The 26,303-nt window shown below is 34.2% G+C and overlaps 5 protein-coding genes and 3 pseudogenes across 11 annotated transcripts; 4 read left to right on the top strand and 4 right to left on the bottom strand.

Annotated features, from left to right (window-relative positions):
* Nucleotides 1-864: 864 nt before the first annotated feature.
* LOC104705021 (uncharacterized) lies at nt 865-2,761 on the bottom strand (annotated as a pseudogene).
* A 5,136-nt stretch (nt 2,762-7,897) lies between these two features.
* Nucleotides 7,898-10,390, top strand: LOC104702993 (B3 domain-containing protein REM12). 5 transcript variants are annotated; one of them, XR_015562504.1, is made up of 6 exons: nt 7,916-8,059; nt 8,279-8,385; nt 8,767-9,138; nt 9,218-9,523; nt 9,605-10,044; nt 10,143-10,390. XR_015562504.1 is itself a non-coding variant. In XM_087459686.1 (5 exons), the coding sequence occupies exons 1-5, from the start codon at nt 8,017-8,019 to the stop codon at nt 9,920-9,922; spliced, it is 1,146 nt and encodes a 381-aa protein (XP_087315812.1). In that variant the 5' UTR covers nt 7,898-8,016; the 3' UTR covers nt 9,923-10,073. The 5 variants fall into 5 exon arrangements, 2 of the variants coding, with proteins under 2 accessions (XP_087315812.1, XP_010417230.2); XR_015562503.1 differs by having other exon boundaries at nt 9,605-10,049; XR_015562502.1 differs by having other exon boundaries at nt 7,924-8,059; nt 9,593-10,049.
* A 781-nt stretch (nt 10,391-11,171) lies between these two features.
* Nucleotides 11,172-11,932, bottom strand: LOC104702992 (defensin-like protein 87). The gene is made up of 3 exons (XM_019227943.2): nt 11,872-11,932; nt 11,623-11,702; nt 11,172-11,434 (listed from the first exon to the last, which is right to left on the bottom strand). Exons 2-3 carry the CDS (start codon nt 11,687-11,689, stop codon nt 11,265-11,267), a joined length of 237 nt encoding a protein of 78 aa, XP_019083488.1. The 5' UTR covers nt 11,690-11,702; nt 11,872-11,932; the 3' UTR covers nt 11,172-11,264.
* A 1,537-nt stretch (nt 11,933-13,469) lies between these two features.
* LOC104702991 (pathogenesis-related protein R major form) lies at nt 13,470-14,578 on the top strand. The gene is made up of 2 exons (XM_010418927.3): nt 13,470-14,056; nt 14,178-14,578. Exons 1-2 carry the CDS (start codon nt 13,602-13,604, stop codon nt 14,419-14,421), a joined length of 699 nt encoding a protein of 232 aa, XP_010417229.1. The 5' UTR covers nt 13,470-13,601; the 3' UTR covers nt 14,422-14,578.
* A 777-nt stretch (nt 14,579-15,355) lies between these two features.
* LOC104702990 (B3 domain-containing protein REM-like 1) lies at nt 15,356-19,413 on the bottom strand. 2 transcript variants are annotated; one of them, XR_015562501.1, is made up of 10 exons: nt 19,186-19,398; nt 18,852-18,958; nt 18,573-18,710; nt 18,037-18,486; nt 17,367-17,946; nt 17,144-17,227; nt 16,921-17,042; nt 16,371-16,583; nt 15,860-16,221; nt 15,356-15,772 (listed from the first exon to the last, which is right to left on the bottom strand). XR_015562501.1 is itself a non-coding variant. In XM_087459683.1 (10 exons), exons 1-10 carry the CDS (start codon nt 19,271-19,273, stop codon nt 15,533-15,535), a joined length of 2,448 nt encoding a protein of 815 aa, XP_087315809.1. In that variant the 5' UTR covers nt 19,274-19,413; the 3' UTR covers nt 15,356-15,532. The 2 variants fall into 2 exon arrangements, 1 of the variants encoding a protein (XP_087315809.1); XM_087459683.1 differs by having other exon boundaries at nt 15,860-16,285; nt 19,186-19,413.
* A 966-nt stretch (nt 19,414-20,379) lies between these two features.
* On the top strand, nt 20,380-22,696 carry LOC104702989 (B3 domain-containing protein REM12-like). Its single transcript, XM_087458663.1, has 6 exons — nt 20,380-20,424; nt 20,611-20,692; nt 20,849-20,967; nt 21,270-21,677; nt 21,772-22,101; nt 22,193-22,696. Exons 1-6 carry the CDS (start codon nt 20,380-20,382, stop codon nt 22,694-22,696), a joined length of 1,488 nt encoding a protein of 495 aa, XP_087314789.1.
* Nucleotides 22,697-22,729: 33 nt separating this feature from the next.
* On the top strand, nt 22,730-23,608 carry LOC147941844 (B3 domain-containing protein REM12-like; annotated as a pseudogene). The gene is made up of 2 exons (XR_015562505.1): nt 22,730-23,153; nt 23,248-23,608. The product of XR_015562505.1 is annotated as a B3 domain-containing protein REM12-like (transcript).
* Nucleotides 23,609-24,332: 724 nt separating this feature from the next.
* LOC104705020 (B3 domain-containing protein At2g24670 pseudogene) lies at nt 24,333-25,121 on the bottom strand (annotated as a pseudogene).
* Nucleotides 25,122-26,303: the final 1,182 nt, after the last annotated feature.

The following is a 26,303-nucleotide window of genomic DNA, read 5'->3' as shown; positions in this document are numbered from 1 at the left end:
GTTGTTTTTTTTAAAAGGACTCACATGACTCTTATGATGTGAGATCAATAGACTTAGAGTCTCAAAGAGTAATTGATGCTGCAAACGCTGAAAAAGAACAACATATGTTTGATGGAGTAGAGCCATCTAATTCTCGTAAGAGAGCACCAATTCATATTGATGACGACGATGTTGAACAGGAGAAAGGAAAGACAACATCAACACAACCGAAGAAGAGAAAGCAGAATAAGTTTGATGGAGATCGATCCTCTAAATCTGGTAAAAGAGCTGCAATTGATATTGATGATGATGATGATCTACATGATAATGTCGTAGGAGATAAAGGAAAAGGGAAAGCAACATCAACAAAACCGACAAAGAGAAAGCAATATGCAAATTGTTGGGAGCATTTTACAGTGGTTAAGAAGACTATTAATGGAAAACTTCAAGACAGAGCCGAATGCAATCACTGCAAGAGGGATTATGCCTACAATTCACACATGAACGGTACACATTCTTACAATCGTAGGTTTGGCTTAGTAATGCTGATAATAGTAAGGTGATCAGTGTTCTAAAACGCGCTAGGCGCTCTCTAGGCGATAGATTAACGCCTAGCGCCTAGCTGTATACGCGGGTGTTTAGGCGGAGCTTAGGCGGATATTTATATATACTATATAAATATATATATTATATACATTATAAAATAACTATCAGTAAATAAATAAATAAAATCAAATGAAATGCCAAACAGAAAAAATATTTCACTTCTACAACTGGATTTAAGACAAATCCAAGTAAAAAAAACTAATAAAAACCAATTTCAAAGAAATATAAAATTAAACAGTAAAGAAAGAAAGAAGAAGTGCAAAATTAACCATCAATTTCTTATACTCCGTATATATCTTGAACTTCATCTCCATCTGATTCGAAGTCAATATCAACATGTTCTTCATCTTCATCATCAGAAATGACAACTTCATCATCCAATTCTCTAACATCACCCACATTACCCGCCATTGATGTCTCTCTAGCTCCCTCTCCAGCTCTCTCGCCACTGCCAAGTCCTAAATCCACATCCAAGTCCTCTTCTCCATTTTCACCCTCAATAATCCATTCTTGAGCATAAATAGCGTGATCAGCAACTAATATATCAATATTCTTCTCCTTTTGTACCTTTTTTCTTTTGTTCATAATTCTAGTATTGAACTGGACAAAAACAAGATTATTCAAGCGACTTGTATCAAGCCGATTCCGCTTCTTTGTGTGTATCTACATATATCAAACAAAACCATCAAGATTAAAATATTAAACTAAAATTTAGTTTAAACGTCAAAGCACTTTAGAATCAGATGAATTAAATGATAAATTTGTACCCCTTCAAATGAGCTCCAACTCCTTTCACATCCCGATGAACTAGTCGTTAAAGACAATATCCTCTTAGCCATTCTTTGTAAGTTAGGAACTGAAGTTCCATAAGTACTCCACCATTCAACTGGAAAAACAAGCCACAAATATATTGATAAATTTCAAATAATATGTGAAAGCAGACAAGTATAGTGAAAAAAATCAAAAGTAAAGGAAGAAAACCTGGATCATAATCATCTTTGTTATCTTCACAACCTTTGATGGCCCATAGTGTCCCAAAGTTATCTTCTTTCTTTTTGTACTTAGTAATTTCAGCATTGATGACATTGCACTGTGTAGTAAGGTCATCCGGGAAAAAATCATCCACACACTTGAGAAAACTAGAGTACATTATCCTTTAATGGGATGGTTGAATCCTTGTAGAAGTAGTAAGGATTCAAAAAATAAGCACTCAAATGCAGAGGATTGTCATGCCGACCCTTTATCCTTTGGTCAATGATATTCATGATTGGTTGTATGTTTTTTTCAACATTGTTCAACCCACCACGCACCTCAACTTTTGCTTGTGTTAACTCCCCATGCAAGTAACCCATCGTCGGCTTCTTGTCCCCATCAACTAGTCGAAGTATTCTGACCAAGGGTCCAAAAACCTTCAAACACATTTTCACTCCATTCCAAAAAATTGCGTACTTCTCACTGTTTTATAGGCTTCTACTCCTTTAGGATGCTTTGCCCATTTACACCTTTTCCAATCAGTACTAATAAACATGGCTTCTAACTTATCTTGTTTATCCATTAAACTTTGTAGTGTTAAGAAGCATGACGCAAATCTAGTGACTCTCGGTCTCACAATATCTTTATTTTGTGTGAATTTCCTCATCATTGCCAAAGTCTTATGGTGAGCATAAACAAAGATGGTGAAACCTTTAGCTCTGTCAATGACCGTCTTAAAGTTGTGGAGTTTCCCAATGCTCTCTAGCATTAAGTTCACTGTATGAGCAGCACATGATGTCCAAAAAATGCTTGGTAATTTCTCTTTTAAGATCTTAGCTGCAGCCATATTGTTTGGTGCATTGTCGGTTACCACTTGAACCACATTCTCTACCCCAACATCCTCAATGCATCCTTTAACAAACTCGAAAATAAATTGACCTGTATGAGCATCCTCGGAACACTCCCTAGAAGAGCGAAACATAGTTCCTCCTCTACAATTGATGCACAAATTCATAATACTTCTTCTTTTTCTATCAGACCAAGCATCAGTCATTCCTGAACAACCATTCTCCTTCCACTCTTCTTCTTGGGTCTTTAACAAACCTTTCACTCTACCAACTTCTTCTTTCAATAAAGGCTCACGTAAGAGGTATTGACTTGGTGGTGTAACTCCTGGACCAAATTGTCCTGCAGCTTCAAGCATCAACTTAAACTCATCAATTCCTGTAGAATTAAAAGAGACACCAGCTACATAAACCCATCTTGCAACATATTGATGAACTTTATGAAGTCTATCTTTCCAAAGCGCATCACTTATATTTTGTTGCTTTGTTGGAATGGAAGAAAGTCGTGGGTTAATATCTGATGCAAACTTGTCCATTGGACCAAGTGTTCGTGGCTTCTTTTTTGTTCCCATCTCTCCAAGTTCAACATCCTCTTCCCCATCATCACATATTTTTACAGAATTTCTCAAGTCAACATCTGACATCATTTTGTTTTTTCTTTTCTTCTTTGCTTCATCAATAGCAGTTTTACACTTTTCTTGATCCTCTTTTGATGATAATGGACAAGCATAAACATTTCCTTGAATCTTTGCAATGTGCTCTTTCATCCTATATGCCCCACCTGAAAATTCTTTCCCGCATAACTTACACTTCACCTTATCAGGATTTTTAGGATTACACAACATCCCATATTCCCAAGCAACATCTTTTGAATTTCTTCTTAAAGCTGATGTTTCTGCAGATTCAGCCATAGCAGCAGAATGATAATCCCCTGCAATTTTTATTACAAAAAACAAATTCAACTAAAAAACTAATAATTAAATAATCAAATCATGACAACACACTTCACAAGGCATAGCCACGAATAATAAAACAAAGGTACAAAAACAAAGACATCAACAAAGTAAATCAGAGACACAATAAAACTGAAAGTTAAGCTATTAAACTATTACTTATTAGTTTAGTAATATTAAATTAGAAAGAAAGAATTATACCACAAAGACTACGATACACGAAAGTGAAACAGCTCACCTTGGGAAGAAAGCAATCAGAATAGAGAGAGAGACAAACCAAATATGGAATAACAGAGATATGAAAACAGAGAGTTATGAAAACGAGAGGTATAGCCACAGAGATATTGATAATAGATTTTGGGATTGTATTCATTAAGTATTACGAAACTAGGGTTTTGCCCACTTAAGAAAACGTACGAACTTCTCGGCGGTGGTCGTATACGCGGTCTATGCGGTGCCCAGGCGCCCGCTTTATAAGAAAACGCATAATAAGCCGAATATGATGTATTCGAGATGTTAGTACACCGAGTAGAGAATAGGCGGCTCCTAAACGTACGAGGCGCCCGCGTTTTAGAACACTGAAGGTGATGCTCAACTCTGAAGCGAAGTTACAAGCTAGAAAGATAGATCATATGGTTTTTCACGAAGTGGTAGCTAAGTGTATCATTCAGCATGATCTCCCATTTGCCTATGTTGAATATGAGAGAGTTAGATCAGTTTGGAAGTATTTGAATGCAGATGTGAAGTTTATAAACCGGAACACAGCTGCAACAAACGTTTACAAGTTCTATGAGAATGAGGCAGAGAATTTAAAGAGAGAATTAGCTTCACTTCTGATTTGTGGACTGAAATCACTCATGAGGGCTACATGTGTCTAAGAGCACATTATGTTGACATGAACTGGAAATTAAACAGCAAGATAAATGCTTTCTATGCTTTTCCGCCTCCACATTCAGGTATGCACATAGCAATGGAGATTCTAGAGAAGTGGAAGGATTGGGGAATTGAGAAAAAAGTATTTTCCATCACATTAGACAATGCTACTAACAATGACACAACACAAGATATTCTGAAATCTCAGCTTATGTTGCGGAATGATTTGTTGTGTGGAGGAAACTATTTTCATGTGCGATGCGCAGCACATATTCTCAACATCATCGTTCAGATTGGCCTGAAAGATATAGATGATACATTGGAAAAGATCATAGAGAGTATCAAATATGTTCAAGCTTATGAAAAACATGAGATATTGTTTGAAAAATGTGTTGAAGCGGTTGGTCTACAGTTGAAAGCGGGCTTGATTATGGATGTGAAAACTAGATGGAATTCAACATACAAGATGCTTGATAGGGCTCTCAAGTATCGAGCTGCCTTTGGTAATCTCAAAGTCATTGATGGGAGAAACTACAAGTTTCACTCTACAGAAGCTGAATGACACCAATTGAAGCAAATTTGTGAGTTTTTGGAGTCTTTTGATGAAATCACTAATCTGATCTCAGGTTCAACATATCCAACTTCAAACTTGTATTTCATGCAAGTTTGGAAGATCAACAATTGGTTGATATCGAATTCACAGAATCAAGATGAAGTCACCAGAAGTATGATTGTTCCAATGCGAGAAAGGTTTGATAAGTATTGAGAAGAGGTTAGTGATGTCTTTGCAATGACAATAATGTTTGATCCAAGGTTGAAGCTAACACTGATCAATTATTGTTTTGAAAAGAACGACAAGGGTTCTGCTCAGATAAAGATTAAACATTTGCATGGTAAGCTTGCTACTCTTTTTGAATCTTATGAGAATAAGTCCATTTTCACATCATCTTCTACAGAGACACGTGAAACTAATCATCAAACTGATGAGAATGAAGGAAAAAAGGGAGTTTTGGCAACTATGATGTAAGTATTCAAATTCTCACTCTCTTAGGCTATGAAAACTTTTACTAGGCTATGAAAACTAATTCTCCGTTTCGATTTGAAACTTTAATTACGTAGACTTTTTGTGGTTTATGACTAATTCTCAGTTTTTGTGGTTTATGACTTTTACGTAAACTAATTCTCAATTTTTTTGGTTTATGTAGGCTATGATGTGGTTTGAAAAATAATGTCTTGTAAATTTCTTTTGTTTGGATACTAAAATTAGTTTTATACATTTGCAGGATTTTATTAACTTCCGCAAACAAACTGTTGTTACTAGTGGAAAGTCTTCTTTAGAAATGTATCTAGATGATCTGCCGATAGACATGATAGAGTATGAGAGTTTGGATATTTTAAAATATTGGAAAGATAACTCTCAACGGTATGGAGAAATGGTGTCAATGGCTTGTGACCTCCTTAGTATACCAATCACAACAGTAGCATCTGAATCTTCTTTTAGTATTGGAACTCGAGTTTTGAACAAGTACAGAAGCCGTCTTCTCCCAAAAAATGTTCAAGCACTAATATGCTGCCGCAATTGGTTAAAACGTTTTGAAGCATATGAAAATGGTAAGCAAACAATTTTCACAATTTGGTATTGATTGTGTAACTTTTAAGTGGTATATATTTACCTTGACCTTCTTCTATTACTTTGCCATATGTAGAGGAGGATGAAGAATTTGATGAAGATGAGACATTACCTTCTTTCCAGTCAATTGTTGATGATGAAGCTTGATTTGGTTGAAGAGACATCTTCACCTTGAGATTTCTGTTTTCAGTTTCCCATTTCAGTTTAATACTTTGGTTTAATTTTTCAGTTTAAGTACTTCCTTGATTTCAATTCCAGTTTAAACATCAATCTCTATTTCTTCTTTATCATTGATCTGCACTACATATTCTACATGTGACATCTCTGGTTCGTAATTATTGGATTTCAATCTCTACGTAATCGAACTGGTAAACCAGAGAGTTATTTTATAATATTTTTCTTTTCATAAGAGAGCATTTATGTATTAACTATGGTTTCATTACAAGAGAAGTAAGAACAAAAAAAAACAGAAAGTAACAGCTTCTTTCAAAAATCGAATTTAGTCTTCGTTTCAGTTACTTCTTTGCTAATGAGGTCACACGAAGATGGCTTCAATCTCTGAAACTTTCTACGACAGTTCTAACGGCGGCGATCCAAACAAGAAACGGAAGAACTCCACAAGAACCCACGACTCGTTAGTAGAGATGTCAAAGCCCGCAAGCATGCCCGTTAGTCCGCAAAGCTAGGCGGAGCGGACATAGGCAGTGATACGTCGCCTGTCGCCCATGGCGGACTTGTCCGCGGCGGATCACTGAAAATACAGAACCGTCACGGTAAGTCCGTTCGGGTGTGGACATGCTCGTTTGACATCTCTAGTAGTAATGTATATGGTAGATTCGTAAATGGATATACATTAGTGTATTATAGCAAAAAAAACAACTATTTTCTATAGCTAAAAGTTTATCTTTTTACCTTTATACATTGTTTTTACTTATGAAAAGAATTAAATATATATTATTTGTTAAATTTAATTTTATTTTAATAACTGTGAACTCATTTACAACTATTTTCTTTAAATAGAAGTGTATCTATTTACATTTTTTTTTCAACCAAACAATAAATTAAAATGAAATTCCTCGATTAGTTGTCCAAGTTGGAGGGAAGGGGTTTACAAAAGAAACTTCAGAGATAAGAGAACACGAAGCATGGACAAGACAATCTGCCTTCGTATTTGACGCATGTGGGATCCAAGAGATATATAATAATGGGAAGGACTCCAGCGAGTTAAACTCATCAAGTAGGTTGGAGAAGGACGACCAATCTTCAGGGACTTTGAGTAACTCCGTAGAATCAGTCTCGAAATGTTGACAAGCGATCCATGCAGCACATATCTGCTCCATGACCCAAAACAACGCTTCTAACTCGGCATGTATAAGACTTCAATGTTTAGCTTTTACAAAATTTATTATTATTATATTTAAAAATATTATTTTCCTGTAATATACCATTTATTATATCTGTACTAATATCTGTATTATACTACCATTTATTTTTCTAACCAATTAAAACACATAATAAATTTTAGATACAATAAAATTATGGAAATATAAAATTATATTATCTTCAATTTACATACGTATTTAACTAATCAAGTAAATATACACACCATCTATATATAACCAATTGAAATACATAAAAATTTAAAATACTATAAAATTTTGGAAATTCTTAGATAATACTCCATAGGTCCCATCATATAAGTTTTTCTACTTAAAAACACAACATTTAAGAATTACATTAATTATCTATATGTTCTGTCTTTTGGAATTGAAAGCATAAGTTGTATTTAATTAGAAATAATTTAACTAACTAGAAAGATTACTATAGACATAAAACTATATCTTTTAGTTTTTCTACTTAAAAGACATAAAATATCAAATTAAAATTAAATAAAGCATATAAACTTGATAAAATCTAATAGAATAAAAAAAATAAAATGTAATGTTCCGACCGCTACTTCTTAGTAGGCTTTCGGTCCATTTTTTTTAATGGACTTTACGTCCTTTCATTAGGTCCGAGCCCATTTATATCTGATGGTCGGTTTGGTATATCCAAAAGGTTTTAATATATATAAAAAAAGGTAATTGTTTTGAGAAATTCCGGAGCTTTCTATGAACAGCGCTTGGGTCACCACCGATCAAACCTAGAAGGAGTAGATATGATGATTGAGGAGGCTTCAGATCATCAGGACAACAACATCGGTAAGAATCAAATCATATTTATTATTCAAAAACTCTGTGGATGTAATTTTGCCTCATTCAAACTATATCTTAATTCAATTGAAATCTGCAAAAATTTGAAGCAATTTTAAAACATTAGTGTGATCAAAATTACTTGCTTTGGTAAGATTTGTTTCAAGAACAGCTACATATTGAAAATTAAAGCATCAAGGTTTAACATTTTGGGTGTTTATGATACAGAGTTTCAAAGAAAGAAGAAAGTGAAGCAGAACAATCCTGAAACAGAAGCAGATTGCTCTTGTTTTGTTGCCCATGTCACAGCTGCAAGTCTAGAAAGAGATGCACTGGTTTGTTTTTTTTATTAACTGAACTATTATTGCATACTCATGTTGTTGTTTCTAGATGTGGGCATTTTGGTTTTGGTTTGTCATGAAAGTAGACAAAGTGTTCTTTTATCAGGATGGTCTAATAAAGAGATGTCTGAATGACCCCTTTTAGTCTAAGTGATATGCAATTCAGTCTTGAGACTGTTAGCTGGGCATTTCTGTTTGGTTTAGGAAAAACTTGTGGCAGTATATTCTAAAGTTAGCTCCAAATCTTGTCAAAATATTTTTTAAATTCAGTTTTTTGGAAGTTGTTTTTTTCAGGTTAGTCATGAAAACTAAACACAGCTTTGGTGTCATGAAGAAATGCTGAAAAATGTTTGAAACTCTTTGTCTGTTTTGCAGTATCTTCCACAAGATTTTACAAGCTCTAATGATCTTAAAAGAAAATGCTGCAAGATTTTTTTAAAAGATGGAGAGGAAAGATCATGGGCGATGGATCTGAGGCTCAACAAATTAACTGATACTTGTTACATAAGCCGAGGTTGGAAACATTTCTGTGACGAAAACGGCAAAAATGCAGGAAGCTTTTTCACGTTCAAGCTATTGGAAAACGGGGAAACGCCTTTGCTCAGTGTTTGGCCTACAAAATCTGAGAATGATAGAACACAAGGAGACAGTAACAGTAGTCAAAGTTGTGAAGATTCGACTCCACCAAACCATAACAGATTTGTGACTTTAACACTTACAAATGACAGCCTTAAAAGCAGTAGACTGGTGAGTTCATGAAACAACTGATAGTTTTATTGCAGAACAAAATGTTATTTATATCAATTGTCCACTCAATATTTTCCAGTACCTTCCATTGCCATTTGTGAGGGAAAATGGCATGAACAACCCAAGGATGGTAACTTTGTTGGGAAAAGATGGTATAAGGTGGGCGGCAAACCTTCTACGGGAAAACTCAGGAAGAATGAGTTTGGGAAAAGGCATGAAAGATTTCTCTAGAGCAAACGGATTGAAGATAGGTGAATCCTTCACACTGGAGTTAATATGGGAAAATGCAACTCCTGTACTCAATTTGTTCTGTAAGGAAGTAAAAATCCAGAACCGATTTGTGACACTAACAGTTACACATGACAGCCTTAACAACAATAGACTGGTGAGTTTCAATCAACTCGTGTTTTAGAAGGTTAGTTAGTTATATTACTTGTCTTCTTATTGGTTATAGAATCTTTTCCAGGGCCTTCCATTGTCATTCATGAGAGAAAATGATATGAACAAACCAGGGAAAATAACTTTATTGGGAAACGATGGTACAAAGTGGATTGCAAATCTTCTACAAGAAAGCAGAGGGAGAATGAGTTTAGGAAAGGGCTGGAAAGAGTTTGCAAAAGCAAACGGCTTAGAGGTTGGTGTATCTTTCACGTTGGAGTCGATTTGGGAAGATACAACTCCTATGCTCGGTTTGTTCAGTATAGAGTCCACAAGTGATAAGAGGCAGCAAGGAGAGTGTTGTTCAACTGCTAGCGAGAATAGCTCTATTTCAACAAAACCTTAGCAATGGAAACAAAACTAAGAAATACAAGAACAACATAGAGGAGAGGTGTAAGTCATCTTCACTAAATTCAAAACTGATATGTGACATTAGCACTTGTACCTGATGTCAAAGTTTGTACATTGGTAAGGTAATAAACAGTTCTTGTTTCAAAGGTGGGTTAGTTTCTATCTTGAATTCTAATCAGTAACTAGTGGTATTGTTTTTCTTGAAATCTTGACAGTATCTTCCAAGTCAATTCATGAGAGCTTATGGCATTGAATATCTTGGGAAAACTCTATTGTTTAAATAGAAAATGAAATGATGTATATGCATAATGTAATTGGCGAAACTTTTGCGTATAATGGCGTAAAGAGTTTATTCATTTTAGGATTCATTTATTAAGAATAAGACAACTCTGATATTTATGTAAGTTAGAAGCATGTAAACTGCAACAAGTCTTATTCTAAAACCAATGTTTTTGTTTGTCCAGCTTCCTCTGTTTCTGATTTAGATTTGTAAGTTAAGATGTAAATATTCAAAGAGGTTTCAAAGAGAAGACTTAAGACACGAATGGTTTGTTGATTTCAGTACCGTATCGGATCAAGCATAAATGAAGGTGACAGTACTCCTCTCAGTGCTAAGCGAAGGCGAAGCTATTTTTGGGTAACTTGAGTTATCTCTTTATGTTTTTTTATAAATTTTTTCAAAGGCAAAACTGAGCTTATTATGAAGTTCTTAAATTATTTTAAGGCGCAAGCTTGACTTTGAAACACAAAAACGCAGCCCCTTAAAGAGAAATCCATCGTGAATAGAGTAGTCATCTGTGATTCTTTATTTCATGAATACACTAGCAAAAAAACGAAAATGATCTGTTTTAACAACTCAGAAAAAGTGGCAAAACCTGGTATATGGTCATATGAACAATTGATTGTAGCGAATGTCGAATGAGTCAGCTTTAGAGCATTAATTAACAACGCGGTTTCTTTTTCCCAATTGATGTATGATAGTGAAGGTAAACTACTGAGGAAACACAATCCAAGAAGCATGCCTTGATGATACCTTAGATTTGTTTGAATGTGCGAGTATGTGTTGTTGTATTCTTCCATGTAGAAGTACACAACTATTGTTCATATGATGCAGCTCTAGTTTATTTTTAGGTTGGATTGGATGATCTTAAAGGTTTAATTTGGATATTCTTTTATTGCTTTCTGTTGTATAATTATTAGGTTGTGAGAAATAATGGTATCATAGAATTAGGATGAGATCATAATTTTTTTGTCTACACATACTTTTATTCATGCTGAAGCGAATATATATTGTTTGAGTTGAATAGAGATAGAGTACATATTAAATTACGAATCAGTTAGTTATTAGGAGGACTGGAGAAGGGAAGATCCCAGCAGCAACAATACAAATCACCTAAGAATTTTGTACAAACACCTCCTCTCTGGGTACCCAAGGCTGCACATCTTTCATCGCATGCCTTTTGGCCTTTACACATCCCCGCAATACGACATGTAGCCTGAAGTTGACCTATTTGGATCATAAACATTAACAACATGTTTAATACAAGATAATTAAAAAATAATTTTCAAGATGTTTATTGTAAAGAGAAACACAACTTCTTATTTAACTCCACTCCATTAAAACATATTTTTCTTGGTGTTTGAGAAACACATTTTTGGTGATTACACAATATAACAAAGAAATAAGTAAGTTACCTGCAACCATGGGCGTAAGGATCAGGGCAACGACCATTAAAAGAAATAAATTTTTCTTGGTTGTCATTTGTCGGAATAGTCTTCAAAAAAACAAAAAAAAAGATGTAAAGAAACGTAAGGTTCAAAATGAAGAAAGTCTTGTACTAGAGACATATATATATACATGGAATAACGAAACTGCAAAAATATGTGTTGGAATGCCCAAAAATATATGTTAATAGAATAACAAAACTAGAACACATGATTAACCTTTCTTTTTACTATCTTTTTGTTACTCACGAAGAACTTATTCAGGTTGTCTTGAGTGGGTATCTTAGTATCTATATATACATATACATATATATATATTTATTTTAAATTATGAAATGAAAATTGTGTAATGAGTTTTCCATAATATAACTTTTACTGGTCAACAGATTTAAGTATTAATCATATTTCCAATTCAGATTGGGTTTACATATATTTTTTTTTTAAAAACAAGTTCTTAGTAAAATATAATTAATTCATATTGGAAATACAGATTTAATAAAATATAATTAATTCATATTTCCAATAACTTATTAATTACTTTATACTAAAATATAAATTTTTATCAAATCTTTTTGTATATCAGGAATGAAAATACTGTATAGCGATTGAACAGAATCGGGTAAATTTAATTTAATAATTTTATTTTTATTTAAACATAGAATTAATTTAATATATCAATAAGTAATAGAATAAAAGTGTTCAAAACAGTCACGACGGTTCAAGACTTCCCAAATAGGAGCCATACAATTTTTAATGAATCACTTGAGTCCATATTGTTTGTGATATCAATCACAAGAAAAAATAATGAATTATAATGGACTTTCCAAATTAAATTTTGAATCAAAATTATGTGAAGTAAATGTTGTTAAGATACGATAAAAAAAGGTTAAGGCCCATAAAAAAAGTTAATAAAAAAAGTCGGGACGCCTATTATTTTAATAAAAATTAATAAAAAATGGTCCAAACATATTTTCTAAGATAATTTTAATATGTTTGGCATCCTCAAAGTTGGTAGACTTGTCAAACAAATTCAAGGTGATGGACTGATGGTAAAGTTGGATTTCTATACATAATGAAGCTTCAACAGAAATAATAGAAAATGACGAACACACGCGAGTCCACACACACACATATCAAGTTTTTGTTACTTTCTTCTAATTATTTCCTGAAGATGACAATTCTTTGTTGCTTAGTATCTTAGAAAAATCAATTCAAAAATTATAACATCTCAGATAATTAACGATGTCTTCAAAATATTAAATCATGAAAATTTTCCACCATATAAAGAGTATGAGTATTACATTGGCTAGAACTATAGATTTTTAATCTATTCCGATATTGTGCTTGCGTCCTCCTTACTCCGATCCTTACTAAAAGTTTAGTACGACTTTTAGCTTCAACCGTGTGGCCATCATCTCATTCTTACATTAATTCTATGCAATTCTCTGTTTTAGTTGTCATCGTTTTGTGCATTCCGTACTCACATAGTCACATTGAGTTGATTTTGATATGGTCGGCATCCTCAAAGTCGGTAGACTTGTCAAACAAATCCAAGTAATGGACTGATGGTAAAGTTGGATTCATCGTTCATGTACATACATAATGAAGCTTCAATAGAAATAATAGAATAATCTACACACGCGCGAAGTCCACACATACACACATATCAAGTTTTTGTTACTTTCTAATTATTTCCTGAATATGACAATTCTTTGTTGCTTAGTATCTTAGAAAAATCAATTCAAAAAAGTAAATTATGTTAGAAAAACACTGAACTAGCTAGACCAACTTATTAACGATGGCTTCCAAAGTATTAAATCATGGAAATTTTCCACCATACAATCGTTATCTATTGAATCACAATATTATTAACCCTTGGTTGACATTTCTATATAAATAACAGATGACCACATCTAGCAAAGAACAAGCCCCATAGAGTACTTAAAAAAATGGCTTATCATAAAACCATCCCCATAGTATTTTTCGTTGCATTTGTTACCATTATATACTTTGTGATCTCAGCAGAAGCAGCTACGTTCACAGTGAAGAACAATTGCCCCTATGTTGTTTGGGCCGCCACATCTGCTCCAGAAAAACCTGGCGGTGGGAAGCAACTCAACCAAGGCGAAACATGGATCGTTTCTTATGATCCAGGTACCGTCCGAGCTCGGATTTGGGGTCGCACCAATTGCAAGTTCGATAACTCTGGAAGAGGTGGATGCCAGACTGGAGACTGTAATGGTCTCCTTGAGTGCAATTCTTATGGACGAGCACCAAATACTTTAGCAGAATTTTCTCTCAAACAATATGCAGACCAAGATTTCATCGATATATCGGTGATCGATGGATTTAATATCCCAATGGAGTTTAGTTCTGCATCTGGACAATGTAGTCGTGTTATCAGGTAAAACAAATTTTAAATTTGACATAGCAATGACTAACCATGTAATTAAGTATATTTTTTTTTTGTGTGAATCATTTTTTTTATACATATATATATATATATATATATATCCATTGGACAGGTGTACCGGAGATATTATAGCGCAATGTCCTGACCAACTAAAAATGGATGGTGCTTGCAACGGACCGTGTCCGATGTTGAAGACGGAGGAACATTGTTGCAACTCCGGTCCTTGTGGACCAACCCCACTCTCTATGTTCTTCAAGCAACGTTGTCCAGACGCCTATAGTTACCCTAAAGATGATCCTACAAGTCTATTCACTTGCATCACGGGAACCAACTACAATGTCATTTTCTGTCCATGAATGAAAACGATTATCAATGCATGCATATATGTATAGGAGAAAACAAAACCAGATAATAATCGATATGGTGATAAATAAGTAACTGCTCTGAATAAGATCGATTGATGTTTCATCTGGCTTATCAATAGTTGAAAATTTTCAGTTCTTACAGATAAAATCTCGCGTTTTGGATAATTTAAACATCATCAGTACATACATTTATATCGCCGGTGGTTTTCGAGCAAGTGAATTAAACATGGGTCTTGTTTTGTGACAAATCAAATCAAATAGGTGAATGAATAATATTTTCGTGTCTAATTTAAATAATTACATACGTCCATGTCTGACATGCACACATCTATTATACGTGCTTATATTTTCTTGGGGTGTAACTAAAGCAAATTTGGGTTGGGTTTATAAGGCTTACTTTTCTCTGAGCTTATTTCACCATCACCATGATCTTCTCAGCTACAATTCAACATGATCTAACTGTCCTACTTCATTAAATGTAACTACGTATGACTTTTATAAGCCACCATGTGGCCATATATCGCATTTGAATCTTCTACTGACTTATCTTCTATTTTTGTCGTCTCTCCATGCATTTACAATACAATCCATGGATTTAACTTGAAATACAAAGATTATTAGGAATGCTGCCTTATCTTCTGTCGGTTCCATTTTTTCTTCTTCTTTCATGTTGACAGAAGAACAAGGAACTGTTGCATTGGGAGATTAAAAAAAAAAGTCATTTCTGTCTCCTATGTTGTGAATGTGTTTTTTTTTTTTTCAAACATTCAAAACCTAACTGTTAGGTTTTGTGGGAAAATATTACTTCTCGGTATCTTTAGAACACTCTCCTTCATGCATTGTATAATTGGACAAATTGAGCTTAGGAGTTATGTTATTCCAGATTGACTTCAACGTAAAACATTTGAACGGATAACATAATTAATTAGAGGACAAAACATTTTATGAGATTGTGATGTGCAAGTATTAATGTCACTACATGGGTCAATACATGTTACACATCCAACCAAGCCATAATTCAGATAAAATGGACAAATATAATGTAACTACCCTTATAAGCTACGATATATACTACATTTATATATAGGGTCTCTTTTACTCCTTAGATGGAGTAGAAGTTAAATACATGGTTTGTATCTTCTTTGGGAATGAATTCCAAAATAAAAGAATCTCCTAACATCACACCATTCGCCTCACAAAAACCTTTCCAACCGTTTCCCAAAACGACAGTTCCATCTCTCGGCAGTAAATATGCAAACCACTTCATACCGCCTCTGCCCAACAAAGTTATCTGTCCAGGTTTGTTGATGCCATTAATTCTCATGAATTTACTTGGAAGATGCTGCGAGATATATCAACAAACACATCTCATTACCAATTGAAGTTTAAAACAGAACCCTCGAAAGCAAGAGTTGTTCGACAAGCTTACCAAAGTACCATCTCTTACATCTTCAGGTGTAAGTGTTAACGTCAGGAATCGATTTTGGATATCTGAAGATGAATTTTGTATACTAGGACAATACGTTCTTTTCTCCAACTCCCGTGAGTTTCTCTCTTCTCTGTTTGTTAAATGAGACTCTTTTGGAAATTCACTTTGTCCTCTAACACTGCTAGACTCTATATAGAGCAAACTGAGCACATGAGATGCGTTTAGCCCAATTGACTCGAACGTGATGGAATCGCCCGTCTTTAAGCCATTTTCTTTAGCAAAATTTTTCCAGCCTTTACCCAAACTCATTCTTCCTCTTCTTTCCAGTAGAAGACTTACGAGCCACTTTGCACCATTTTTACCTAACAAAGTTATCTCTCCAGGCTTATTCATGTTATTCTCTGTCATGAAATCCAGTGGAAGACGCTAGAAAAGATATGAAAAAAAATAATAAAATATGAGACCCTTTCGATATGTGACAAAAAGAACAATATTTGATTGGTTAACATACCAGTCTACCATGTCGGAGACTGTCGGGTGTTATTGTTAATGTAAGGAATCGGTTTTGGCTTGGTGAAATTGAAGCTATACATCTGAGATGATTTTCCTCTCTTCCACATGAGCTGCTCTCCACCATGTTGTTTTTGTCTTTGCTGTTTTCACCTTCACTGATCTTTTTTTCCACGCTAGGCCCTATGGGAAGAGACTCTTTCGCTGCTAGCCGCTATAGGATGATAACATTGCCAACGTGAACGATCATTTTGGTTAGGTTCATGAATCAGTAAGAAAAGAGTTATAAACCAAATGGAGCCAAACAAAATAAAAAAACAAGGTTTTGCTTCAGCAAACAACCAAATTGAAGTAAACAGACAAAGCTCATATACTTAAACAAGATGTTACAATCAACAAAAACCAGATTCAAGTTTCGTTGATTTGATTTTTTACTTCAACAGAACTTGACTCAACTGTACGAACACCAAAACAGCTAATGAATATGCAAAAACTTTTGCATGAGATTTCAGTTAATGCAGAAGTAAAATAAACTGAGATTTGTAACACACCAGTTCATTTGTGTGTAGATTCGAAGTTGTTGTGACATGGGCTCCAAAACGAGTGTGGTCTGATGAACAATTTTCCTCTGTTTCTGGATCGTTCTTCCTTACTCTCTTCTTACTTTGACGCTCTGTATCAGAAACACCCCACATGTTAAAACCACATGTGAAACAATTTCACCAAAGCAAGTAATGATGGTACTAAAATCAAATAGAAGAGAACTGAATATACCAAAATTGTCATGATCATCACCATCATATGATGAAAAGCCTGCTTCTTTTCTTAAATGCGGATGCATTTTCATTGAAATGTTACCTGTATCAGAAAAAGTCCTCAGATTGCATTAACAATCTTGTCTACATTAAATCATATCTAAATATTGATATCAAAGTTCAATTAGAACATATTTCCAGATTTAACTCCAGTTCATAGGATAAATATTCATCGAACTTACCGATTCTGTCATGATCATTGTTGCTGATTGGAGCCGGTACATCTCGAATACCAAAAAAATAGGGTCCCAAATCTGAGATCTGTAACATATTACCTCCTTCATTTCTATAAATGAAGACCTCGTTGGTTTGAAGATGAAGAGCACCCTGGCTAATTATACCAGACGGACGTGTTAATGCCATGAACTGGTTTTGGATTGCTGAAGATGATTCTCTACTTCTAGGAGGATACTTTTTGCTCTCTTCTCTATTGTTATCTGATTTTCTAGCCTTGTTTCCACTATTAGGTTCTATTGGAAGAGACTCTTTAGAAAAATCACATTCCCCTCTACCACTGCTAGACTCTATACGAAGCAAATGGAGAATAGGAGTTGCGTTTTCCCATATTAACTCCAAGGTGATGGAATCATCCGTCCTTAAACCATTTGCTTTAGCAAAATCTTTCCAGCCTTTTCCCAAACTCATTCTTCCTCTTTTTTCTAGTAGAAGACTTACTAACCACTTTGCACCATCTTTACCTAAAAGAGTTATCTCCCCGGGCTTGTCCATGTTATTCTCCGCCATGAATTGCAATGGAAGACGCTATAAAATATATAAACAAAAAAACATGTCTTTTCAGAAATACCTTTCTTGTAGGGATGAAATCGAACAGGAGTTGATTGTTGAACTTACTAGTCTACCATGTTTGAGACTGTCAGGTGTGATTGTTAATGTCAGTATGTGGTTTTGGCTTGGTGAAGTTGAATCTATGCATCTCATATGATTATTCTCTCTCTTCCACGAGCTGCTCTCATCTTTTTTGGTTTCAGGCACTGTGGGAAGAGGCTCTTTCTCACTTGCTTCTGAACACTTTTTGCCTACTCTTGTGTCAGTGATGTACTCTTCAGAACACAAACTGAGCACAGGAATTGTGTCTTCCCAACATAACCTGAGTGTAACAGATTCACCAGTCTTTAAGCCGTTTGCTTTAACAAAACTTTTCCAGCCATCTCCCAAAGTCATTCTTCCTCTGGTGTTTTCCAAGAGAAGATTCGCCAGCCACTTTGAACCATCTTTGCCCAACAAATATATCTTGCCCGGTGTGTTTATCCCATTCTCCCTCGTGAATTGCATTGGAAGACGCTATATAGATGATTTTGAACAAAACCAGTAAAAGAGTAATGGAGGAAAACTTAACAGGTAACAAGTGCTGTGATGATCTTACTTACCAGTCTACAATGTCTGCCATCAACTGGTGCAAGTCTAAATTTTATGAAATTTTTATCACTTGACGAAATTATCTGTGGTGGACTCTTGCTACATTTCCTTATAAGACCACTTGAGCTAGTGAAATCTTGTGGAAGATACTGCAAACACCAGTTTCAAAAGTGTCATAGTTAAAAGCATTTCCTCCATGACACTAAGCTAAACAATTCAATGATAAAAATAGCCAACATGAAAGACCAAATCAGATCAAACTAAACCAAAATAAGATAGTACAAACGCACCAGTCTACCAGATTGCTGACTTGAAGCTGTGACATGGGCATTAAAATAAGAGCAGTCTGCTTCTGTCTCAGTATTGTTCTGCTTCACTTTCTTCTTTCTTTGAAACTCTAAAAACAGAAACACCCAAAAATGTTAAAAACCTCTCCAAATGCTTAAATTTGAAATAAATCAGAGCAAAGCATGTAATCTTGGTCTCAATCATATACGGTAATTGCTTTAAAATTTGCAGTTGGTCCTTATGTTACAGAGTTCAATCGAATTATCGTATTGGTCTCAGAGTTCAATTAAGACATTGTCATAGAAATATATTAAGAAAACAAAACTGGATACTTACCGATGTTGTTGTTTTGATGATCAGAGACTTGGATCATCATATCTTTTTCTGGGTTGATTGGTGAGCCAAGGATGAGTGAATTCGCCATCTCTATTTTTTTTTTTTTTTTTTGACGCACCAACAAAAGTCTTTTTTTTTTTTTTTTTTTTTTTTTAATAATATATGAGGGTGTAGTTACCCCTTTTACCCCACTGCATCATCATGTACCAAACCAATAGAGAGAGTTGTAAATTGTATCTATATATAAATTCATGGAGATATTTATAAAATAAATTATGAAGTTGACACTTGTTTACAGTCATACCACTGACATTAAATAATTAATTTAATAAATAAATTAATTCTACTTAGTTTTTGTGGATTAAAAATCTTTGAACATGTTGTTTGATCTGTTTAACATGGCGGGTATAGACTATAGAACCAACACTAAAACTATTAGTTTATTTCATATACTATAGATTTGTAGTCATTGGAAAATTAACTTATAAATTATTTAGTATATAAACTACAAAATATTACACATACTACAACACATTCTTAATATTCCAAAAAATAAAATAAAATTGTATACACATAAAAATATATACTAACATATCATATAAGTATAAACTTTTGTTTAATTATAGAAAATAAAACTAAGTGTTTTAAAATTTTATATTTTATCTAATAACAAATTTAATGTAATTAGGTTATAAACTATATAAAACTTAAGAAGAATAAAAAACATTCTAAACAAAATAATAAATTACTTAGATAAAATTTAATTAATTAGAAATTTGAAAACTAAATAAATTAAAAATTATTATTTAAAATACATTAATTCATAATTTAGTCTCACCGTGTGTGGAGTGGGTGAAAACCTAGTACATTTAATTAATTAGTAATCAGAATTATTGTTCGATCAAATTCAACTGTTCATATACGCGCCGAGTTTTCGAATAAATTGTATATGGCCTAATACTAAAACTCGGTCTCTGAGAAGAAGATGACCAAAGTTGTGTTTTTTCTTATTCCTCCTCTGCCCTGAAAAAAAAAAGAAAAGAAAAGGAAGAGTATTTTTCACCTGAGACAACAATTTCTAGGGTTTCTGTTTCTGGGTCTCCGAAGCTTCGAGAAGAAAGAAGAGGAGACGCAAAGTGTAAAAGTGGGTTTGAGAGTTGGTGTTAAATTTGTCAGATTTCGGACCTTGTTACTATGAGAATCGAGATTTACCCTGCTCCAGACAGCAACACAAGACCGGTGAGTTTGTTTCTGTTTCGTATTGACGATATAAACTGCAAAGTTGAAGTTTTTATGTGAGAGGAAACTTGTGATTGGGAAAGCAATTTAAAGGGTTTTGTCTGATTCAGGTTTTTCGGAAATGAGTGGACTTTAGCGCCGTTGGAGAAAGATTTTGTCTTGTGTGTATCTTTGTATTACTCCTAGATGTTTAGCGCTGGTAACATTTTGAGGAAGAAGCATCGGCGTATGAGAACAGATGAAGGCGATGATGATCAGGACAACACGGGTAACACATGTTCTGTTCTATCTCTGTCTTGAGTGTATCTATACATATTACTTAGTTTGGTGAGGTTGTTTTAACAACAGTTTGAGATAAAAGTTTGGATTTTTGAGAACAACCATTAAAGGGTTTAACAAGTTTGATTTTTCTTTACTGATGCAGAACATGTGAGAAAGAAGAAATGGAAGAACAGTTTTGAAACAGAAGTTGATTCTTCTTCATCAGACCACTCTTGTTTTGTTGCCCTTGTCACAGCTTCGAATCTACACAATGATACTCTGGTGCTTATACTTTATGTTGTTTTTTGCATACTGTGGTTTAATCAATGAAACTACTGTTACTAAAGTTGGGCACTTTGGTTCAAACTTTAACTTCAATGTGGTTTCTCAAATTTATTTTTAAGTTTGGTTCACTTTGGTGTGTATACTGAAGTAAAAACCAAACTTCATTTCGAGTCTTTTTGTTCTGGTTTGATTTCATTTGCTATTGGAATAAGGAGGCTGAAGAAAGTGTTGTCTCACATTTGCTATACTATTGTTCAGATGGTTAGTCATGAAACTAAAGCAAAATTTTTTGTTTGCAGTATCTTCCACAAGATTTAACAAGCTCAGTTGGTCTTCAAAGAAATTGCAGTGAGATTGTTGTAACAGATGAAAAGGAAAGATCATGGCCATTGGATCTGAGGTTCAACAAATCATCTGAAACTTTCTACATAACCCGAGGTTGGAGAAGTTTCTGTGATGAAAACGGTAAAAAAGCAGGAGGCGTCTTTGTTTTCAAACTAGTTGGAAACTGGGAAACTCCAGTTCTCAGTTTCTGTTCCACTGAATCTATCAACGATGGAACCCAAGGAGACAAGAACAACAAAGAAAACTGTATGCAGCTGGAGAGAAAGCAGAAGCGTATGAGATGTAGAGTTTCAACTTTACCAAGCCAAAACCGGTTTGTGACATTAACACTTACACATAACAGCCTCAAAAAATGTAGACAGGTGAGTTCATTGATCAAGTCTTGTTTCAGAGGGTAAGTTAAGTTCTATCTCTTACACTCTTTTTAACTGTGTTACCCGTTCAATTTTGTTTTAGTATCTTCCATCGTCATTCTTAAGAAAAAATGGCTTGGACAAACCTGGGATGATAACTCTATTGGGCAAAGCTGGTATGAAGTGGCTGGCAAGTCTTAAACGGGAAGCTAATGGAAGTATGGTTTTGGGAAAGGGCTGGAACGATTTCGTTAAAGCAAACGGCTTAACGAGCGGCAAATCTTTCACACTTGAGGTGATATCGGAGAAGGGAACTCCTATGCTCAGTTTGTTCAGTACACAGTCCACAAGTGAAAGAAGCCAGCAAAGAGCAAGCATGAACCGATTTGTGACTTTAACACTTACACATACCAACCTCATAAAAAGTAGACAGGTGAGTTCATCAATCAACTCTTGTTTCAGAACGTATGGTAAGTTTTATCTCTTGCACTCTTATTAACTGTGTTATCCGTTCAATGTTAAAGTATCTTCCATTGTCATTCACAAAAGCAAATGGCTTGGACAAACCTGGTCTTATAACTCTGGTTGGCGAAGATGGTGCAAAGTGGGAGGCAAATCTTTTAAGGGGAAAAACAGGAATAATGTGTCTCGGAAAGGGCTGGAAACATTTCAGTAGAGCAAACAGCATAAAGTGTGGCGAGTCTTTCACATTAAAGGCAATTTTGGAGAACGGAACTCCTATGCTAAGTTTGTGCAGTACACAGTCCACAAGTGATAGAAGCCAGCAAGGAGAATGTTCAAAAGGCAGCGAGAAAGAGTCCATTTTAGCAGGACATAGCAGTGGAAAAGAGACCAGGAAAGCAAAAGACAAAATAGAAGGTAGGAGAGACTCATTACCAGCAAGCATGAACCGATTCGTGACTTTAACACTTAGACATGACAACCTCATAACAGGTCGACGGGTGAGTTCATCAATCAACTCTTATTTTAGAAGGTATGCTAAGTTTTATCTCTTGCACTTTTATTAACTGTGTTATCCGTTCAATTATGTTTCAGCATCTTCCATTTTCATTCACAAGAGAGAATGGCTTGGACAAACCTGGGAAGATAACTTTGATTGGCAAAGATGGTACAAAGTGGGAGGCCAATATTGGACGGGGAAAAACAGGAGTGATGTGTATCGGAAAAGGCTGGAAAAATTTTGCTATAGCAAACGGCTTAAAAAGCGGCGAATCATTCACGTTGGAGGTAATTTTGGAGAATGGAACTCCTATGCTCAGTTTGTTCAGTACAGAGGCCACAAGTGGTAGAAGCCAGCAAGGAGAGCGTTGCAAAGATAGCGAGAAAGGGTCGATTTCTGCTGAACCTACCAGAGGAAACAAAGCCACTAGCAACAGAGAGGAGAGGACAGACTCGTCTTCGGCAATCCGAAATCGATTTGTGACATTAACACTCACACCAGAAGATGTCAGAGACTGTAAGCTCGTAAGTTCATCAGATAAGTCTTGTTTCGAAGATGTGTTAGTTTATGTCTTGATTCCAATTAGTAACGAATTGTATTTATTCAAATATTTTGAAGATTATTCCAAGTCAGTTCATGAAGGCTAATGGCATCAACAAGCTCGGGAGGATAACTATCTTGGGTCAACACAGAATGAAGTGCTTTGCATATCTACTCTCAAAAGATGGATTTGTGGCTCTGGGATCTGGTTGGAAGGGCTTTTGTGAGGCTAATGGCGTTAAGATAGGAGATTCATTCACTTTGGAATGTATTTGTGAACAAGACACAACTCATGTGTTTAAGTTCAGTTCCAACTCCGTAGAGTAAAGATATTAAAATGTTAAAACTAAAAGCATGTAAAGTCGACAAGCCTTGCTTTAAACTAAACCTTTGTTTGTAAGTTATAAATATATATATGCCTAATAACATAAGAGAAAAACTTGGTATTTTGGTTTTTATACATAGAGTTAGTGTTTCTAATGACACCTAACTTTAAACTGAAATAAGGTCAACAGAGTGGATTTTATGCAGGCAATGGGTGTTATGTATTACATATATTATGTTATGTGTGAACTTTGAATCTATAAAGCCAGTATGGCATATACTTATTGTTGCCTTATGTCACAAGAATAGAGAAACGTCTAGATTTATTTGTCCGGATTGGTAAGCTTTTAGATTATTGATTTGAGGATTTGATTTATATAAAAAATAAAAAAAATCAGTGTATGGAGTTTTTGTGTTGGTTTTATTATGAAAAGTCATAATGCTAATGTTAGAGCGTGTTTTCTTTCTTATTAAATCAGTTGTAATAAAATCAATTTTCTCGTTTACTAAAACACTACTGTATTCTGTATCTTAGTAGTAGAATTGCGAAACATTAACAAAAACACATAATTAAAAGAAAAAACAAAAACGTAAGAAGAACCCAAAAATCCATTAAACATCCACATTATAAAAAAAAAACTAATAACCAAAACCTACTAAAAAAAACCTAAAAATCAATCATCAAATCCAAAAAAAAACACATTTAAAAATTCCATTAACAATAAATTAATTTTAAAAAACCCTAAAAACTCCCTTAGAGAAGAAATAACCCAAGCTTCCTTGTCAGGCAAGTCATCATTATGTGTTCACTAACCTTAAGAAGCCTTATCGTCCCAGAATCACTCGGCGGAGAAAGGAACGAGAACGAAATAGAGTTGGTCTTCGGAGCGGAAAGACCAGAGGCTGATCTGATCTTCACTCTCTAGACTAAAATCTTTAACCACTTGATTCCAATTTGTAACCAAATTGTATACAGGACAGTCCCCCATCATCCATAATTTCAATCTCATGAAATATTCCTTAATTTCATTTCGATAAGTAGCCAAGAGTATCGCGTTTAATCCTACTTTAGGAAGCTTATTGGCATCAGTTTCAATGATAAGTTCTTCCGCGTGGTTCAAGAAATCCAACTCCACAATGTTGCTGATAGGTATCGAGAGACGATTTTTCTTTGCATCCACATCGCTTGCTGTCAATGCTTTATCTATAATCTTCTTTGAATTGTCTTCCTCGTCTCCATCGTTCTTTTCTCTCATCAACCTGATAAGCCACTCTGGCGTCGGGTTTCTTACCTTGGGAAACTTATAAGGTTTTGTACTGCCTTCTGCCTTCTTAGATTGTCGTTCTAATATGAGAGAAAACATAGAAGGAGGGAGATTATGTAAGTTTCTAGTGTCATTAAGGTCTTCTTCTTTATGCGTAAGCTCCATGACGGTAGAAGAACCAGTAGCAATCGTCGTCGAACTCGAGCTTTCGTTTCTTCGAAAAGACATTCTCCACTCCGCATGATTAAGCATACATAACCGAAGTCTCTGATACTCTTCCCTCGTTGGCTTTGAGCTTTTCATAATCAGTAATGTTTCTGCAGCCTCTACATCTTTAGACACCTCTTCTTCTTCGATCGGCATAGCTTTTTTTTTTTTTTTTTTTTTTGGCAATAGAAAGAAATAATTAAGTTATGTGTTTGGAGTTGTTTTCGAAGTACGGACTCGTCGTCGTCTTTCCTCTGTTAGGATTTATATTAGTTATCTTGTTTATTTACTTCTAATATGTGTTTACTTAACTGATTAGGATTAGGATTTGGGAGCCATATTATCACGAATAATTTTATATTTAAAAAAACTCTGCGTAATCCCTTATAGGATACAACTAACTTTTTTTTGTAGACTATATAATTTTTATAAATTGATTACAAAATAGGTTATAGATTAAATATAGTTTGGTTACAAAAAAAAGATTATAGATTAATTGGTCATCTTTAATATTTCATGTATTGTTATAATATATATACTTTTAAGCATAAAAATATACTATTAGGCGTAAAAAGAAATAAAATATTGGCAATTTATCACACTTAATCGTGATTTCGAGATTTTATTGTGCAGTTGAAAATGAAATTTTACCTAAGCATGAGTCATATTAAAAAACTTTCACCAAACATGTTCAAAAATTAAAATAAAAACAAACAACAAACATAATCATTTCTCATACATAAAATTACAAAATTAACAATATAAAACTTACAAAAAATGTTTTTTCAAACTATCATATTTAGCATATGATTTTATTTCATAATGTTTTATCCAGAAATTTTTTTTAAAACAATCATATAAATTATATTTTATTCTAAATTTATAATATAAATAAAAGGAATTTCAACAGTGCTCTAGCACATGTCCTAATCTAACATATATATAATATGGAGATATAGAGATTACTTGTCGTCGTCCGTCTTCTATTAGAATTTATATTAGTGTTCGGAGTTGTTGTCAAATTTATCTTGTTTTAAAAAAAAAAATATATAACTATATATATAGTGTTTAGTTAATTGATTAGGATTTGAATGCCATATTATTTACGAACTATTTTTTATTTTTAATAAACGCCACCTAATATTCTGGAAATTGTCTAGCAATCAGACTATTTTTTTTGTTTTGCTTTATACATATTGACCAAAATCAAAATACCAAACCGAACATAATTGAAAAAAAATCAAAAATCGATGACCAAAAACGAAATACCGTACCGAATACCGATTATGGTCATCATATCATAATAGATTGGACCTGTAAAGAATTCAATAGGCCCAT

Source organism: Camelina sativa, chromosome 7 (genome assembly GCF_030686135.1).
Source record: "Camelina sativa cultivar CO46 ecotype springtype chromosome 7, ASM3068613v1".
Classification (NCBI taxonomy): domain Eukaryota; kingdom Viridiplantae; phylum Streptophyta; class Magnoliopsida; order Brassicales; family Brassicaceae; genus Camelina; species Camelina sativa.
Note: the sequence above shows the minus strand (reverse complement) of the source record. Positions and strands in the feature narration are given on the sequence as shown.